This window comes from Ipomoea triloba, chromosome 6 (genome assembly GCF_003576645.1).
Source record: "Ipomoea triloba cultivar NCNSP0323 chromosome 6, ASM357664v1".
NCBI lineage: Eukaryota > Viridiplantae > Streptophyta > Magnoliopsida > Solanales > Convolvulaceae > Ipomoea > Ipomoea triloba.
In genome coordinates, this window is record NC_044921.1 from 19203358 (window position 1) to 19207973 (window position 4616).

At 31.6% G+C, this 4616-nt stretch overlaps 1 protein-coding gene across 1 annotated transcript; it reads left to right on the forward strand.

The window, feature by feature from the left end:
• Nucleotides 1-844: 844 nt before the first annotated feature.
• Nucleotides 845-1929, forward strand: LOC116021809 (heterodimeric geranylgeranyl pyrophosphate synthase small subunit, chloroplastic-like). Its single transcript, XM_031262288.1, has one exon. The coding sequence runs from the start codon at nt 906-908 to the stop codon at nt 1776-1778; it is 873 nt and encodes a 290-aa protein (XP_031118148.1). The 5' UTR covers nt 845-905; the 3' UTR covers nt 1779-1929.
• Nucleotides 1930-4616: the final 2687 nt, after the last annotated feature.

The window sequence follows — 4616 nt, forward strand, 5'->3', positions numbered from 1 at the left end:
TGAAGCAGTATTACCAAATTTTCATAAGATAAAGAGTATAGATTGTGGATTCATGAACTTAGATATCTATCTTGGTAAACTCAATTCTTCTATTTTATATTCTCCTTACCGATTAAGTAAAATTTGGGTTCACACAATGCTCCTATAGATATACGACGTAGGAGCTGAGATGTTTCTTCAAATTGCATTATCAAATCTAAACATTTTTTTAAATAATTTTTATTCTTTATATTTCATACTTTGATTGATAATATGATACATTAATACGTAGATAATGCTTGATATTAATTAATAACTTCAAGTTGAGCATAGCTTGAACTTTTATAGCTAAAAATAATCGATAAACGTTTAATCTAATGACTTTATACATATCTAAGTATACATATTTAATTATCATACTTGAAATATGTACCTTATTTTTTTTAAAAACAAATATGTACCTTATTTAATAAAACATACAAGTTTACTTTTACTTACCACCAATCCCCTCAAATCTTTGGAAAATACTATTTATAATCTCATGAATATAATACTTTTATCACATGCATAATCTTATTAATTAAGTGAAAATTAATATAAAAATTAAATCGTTATAAAATTCATGATTAATCAACCTACAATTATACAAATACTAAAAAGAAGTGTGGTATAAAGAGTACATCACGTTACACGTACACCTAATCTTCCAATCTTTGTCGTGAAATAGACCAATCTCCGAAGCCACACAAGACAATGGGGTCCATTTCGTGAGGAGAACATTGATTGATTTCTGCATATTTATCAACTTTATTTTATTTTATTTTATTTCTTTCAAACATGTGATTTATAAATCTTCCAATTGGTTTGCACTTCATAATATCTCAGCTTTCCCGAGGATAGCTTATCCTTGTTCTACTTTCTTAGCCATGCCGGGAGCTTTCTCAAATCCCATCTATGGAAAACCGGCGGGAATTCCGACGAGAATTAGTTCCCGTTCTTGCTGCCGTTCTTTCAAGCCGAGGGCGGTGATGTTGGCTGAGAATCAGTCGTATTGGGAGTCGATAGAAGCCGACATCGAAGCCCACCTTAAGAAGGCTTTGCCAGTTCGGGCGCCGGCTTCCGTTTTCGAGCCGCTTAGGTACCTGGCGTTGGCGGCGCCGCGGACCACCGCGCCGGCTTTGTGCGTCGCGGCGTGCGAGTTAGTCGGCTGCGACCGGGACCAAGCCATGGACGCCGCGTCGGCTATTCATCTAATGCACGCCGCCACCCACGCCCACCGGCACCTCCCGCTTTCCTCGGACGTCCCCGGCCCGAAGCCCGCCGTTCCCCACAAGTTCGGGCCGAACATCGAGCTCCTCACGGGTGACGCCCTCATACCGTTCGGGCTGGAGTTACTGGCCCGATCCATGGACTACCCGGCCCGACCCAGCCCGGACAAGATCGCGCGGGTCATCATCGAGATCACGCGCGCAACGGGTTCGCAAGGAGTGCTGGAGGCCCAGTACCGCGAAACGCAGTCCGCCATGACCGGCGGCGAGAAGGTCACCGGCGCCGGAAAGAAAACGGGTATGCTTCACGCATGCGGAGCTGCTTGCGGGGGCATTATCGGAGGCGGAAACGAAGAAGAGATAGAGAGATTAAGAAACTTCGGGCATTACGTTGAATTGATAAACGGAGTGGGAACGGAGGAGAAGATGAAGGAATGGAAGATTTCGGCCATGAAAGAGTTGGAAATGTTGGAAGGTAGAGAGATTGGGCAAATTTCCAGTCTACTTGCGCTTCACTTTTGCAGTGTTTAATCTCAACTTCTATTATTTCCGTAAAAATGAATGAGCAGAATTTAAGAGTACATATATTAGAATTTGTGCATTAGTATATACGCACAAATTCTAATGTGGTTCCTAAATGTGTGGATCGGAAATAAAAGAATAATTCTACTTAATTCTCAAATTTTGCTCTTATTTTATACTCATGGCATGCATTCATTGTTTAATTTAGCAGGAATCATGATGTTTATCTTTTTTTTTTTTTTCTTTCTCCAATTAAATTTAAACATAAGTGGAATAAAAGTTTAAAATATGTCAAAGATCTTGTGGTTTAGTAGCTCTCGGTGTCCCGATTTACACTACCACATAGAGGATGGGAGTGGGTTTTCCACATGGATGATAAGAGTGGGTTCGAGCCTCAGTGGAGGCAACTGTTGACTCTTTGTGCTTCAGTAAGTTGATAAAGTAGTTATGAACAAATATTATATTGTAACAGAGTCAGAAGTACTCAAAAAAAAAAAAAGGCTGAAAGTATAATTTTGAGAGTAGATGAAATATTTTTTGAAAATAAAATTACTAAATTAGGGAATATTATAGCACTATATATGGTATGTACTATGTAGCCCAACTAGGCACTAGCCATGTGATGTTCAGTGGCATGCGTGATGCATACCCCTCCCCAGTACCCACTATTGGTTTTTCCGCAATTTTCTTTTTTAGATGTTGTATTTTTCCAGAAATATTCGTAGGATTATTTCACTACAGTTACATGTGTCTGTAGTTACATGTTTTAAACATTCTTCCCAAAAAGATTGTATTAGAAAATTGACATATATATGCAGAGCCGTCATTAATGAGATTTTTAAAAAGATTTTGATCAAATCAAGATTAAAATACTCATTCTAGAAAAAATTAGGTATATGTATACTAAAAAAAATGATTTTTTTTTTGGTCTAATCATATATTTCCTCTCATGATACCTAAATGGCATGCTACAAATGAATTGCAATTCATTCCCTACTTAATTTAAAAAGGTAAAAAATTTCAAAGTTTAATGGAAACAAATCAATTTCTCACTAATAATACTAGAGAGGTCTACACCACTATAGGTAGTTTAAACGGGTATTTAAATTTATTTTTTTATGACTATAATCTAACTGTATCTATAGCAGGGGACCTCCCATTTAAAAAGATAACAGTAATATTATCAAATTATAAGTTACTTGGGGCAAAATATATATATATTTTTAATTAAACACATTTTTGTTGTTCCTTTGTAAAAAGAAGCACGAGGTGCATGAAATTCCATCTCATCATATGCAGCAGTGTGGGCGCAGGAATTGGTACAGTGATTGGAGATGGTGATGCTAATTTAATAGTTGCTTTTACTTTTCCACTATGGCTGTGCGTACTTATGAAAGCCTCAAAGACATTCTCTTGCAATTCACGTGTTTTTTTTTCCTTTCTTATTTAATTTTTAATTATACTTCTTACAATTCTCACAGATTTTTAATTCTAGTATCAGTACCTTATTTATTACTTAATAGTTATTAATACTTTATTAGTAATATAAATTAAAAATAAATTATTATGTAATTAAAATAATACTTACTTTATCATTTGTTTGGTAAGTTGGTAGTACCATTTTTCATGTGTAATACGAATTATAGAAATTTGTAAAATAATTTGACTAAATTTGGAATTTTAAAATTATTTTTAATATCTTAAATTAATTTATATATTGATAGAATAGACTAATTATAGAAAAAAATTATTGATAAAAGAAAATAAATCTTTTATAATGTGATGTAAAAGTGGTTAAGTGAAATTACTTTTCAAAGTGTAGAGAGAATTGTATGGATGGAAAGCTAATATATGACAATGTTGGAAAAGTCACGGGACAACATATGATTAAATTCAAAATTAATATTATATATAACAATATCATAATAACTGTGGAATTTAAAATGTGAGAATATAACAATATGTAATCCTCTTTTAAACCTGTAATTTACTCCGTTCTAATAAATTTAGATTATTGTTTCTTGATTATGAAAAATGGCAAATGGATATCTAATCTAAATCCAAAAAGTATAAAAACTAATAAGAGTGAATGAAGGTTGGTACCCTTTATTTATGTTCATTTTTTGTTAATTTTTTCATACATATGTTATAAGTTGTGTACTATACAATTTTGTAGACAAAAGTATCCATACATACGGTTAACTTCGGTCTCTTTTCTTTTTTTTTTTTTTTTTTTCTAATTAGTATTATCATGCACATGAATCAATCATATATTTTCTTATATTCGTCAATAGTAATAATATATGTAGACTTGGAGTAATATAATAAATAAATTTGATTTCATTTAGATTTTAATTAGTAGTTATTTTCTAAAATATAAATATCACATTTATAAAAAAAAAGGTTTACATTATTAATAATAATAATATTATTATTTATTATTATTTTTATTTTTTTTATTATACAATAATAAAAATATATAAAATCTAAATTTAAAAACCTATAAGAGTGATCCAATAATATTGCCCGTGATTTATGTATATATTTTTATACTTATTGAGTTGTACATTGCGCTACAAATATTGTACTATATATCATTTTTATGATTTTATCAACAAAGTTATATTACAACGTTAAACTTCTTTTAGTATATATTAAATGTTACTATAATTATTTATTTAATCATTTAGTATATCTAAGATTCTTACTTTAACAATTATTAATCGTACTATAATTATTACTCAAATTATCAAGTACATTTTTAATACAGAGTATATTATAAATTCTACAACTATGATTTTTTTAAAATTGTATATTATTATTTTTTTAAAAATATTTCAATATAAG

Coding starts and splice junctions, on each gene's coding strand:
- LOC116021809 (XM_031262288.1), top strand. CDS start 906: ATGCCGGGAGCTTTCTCAAATCCCATCTATGGAAAACCGGCGGGAATT.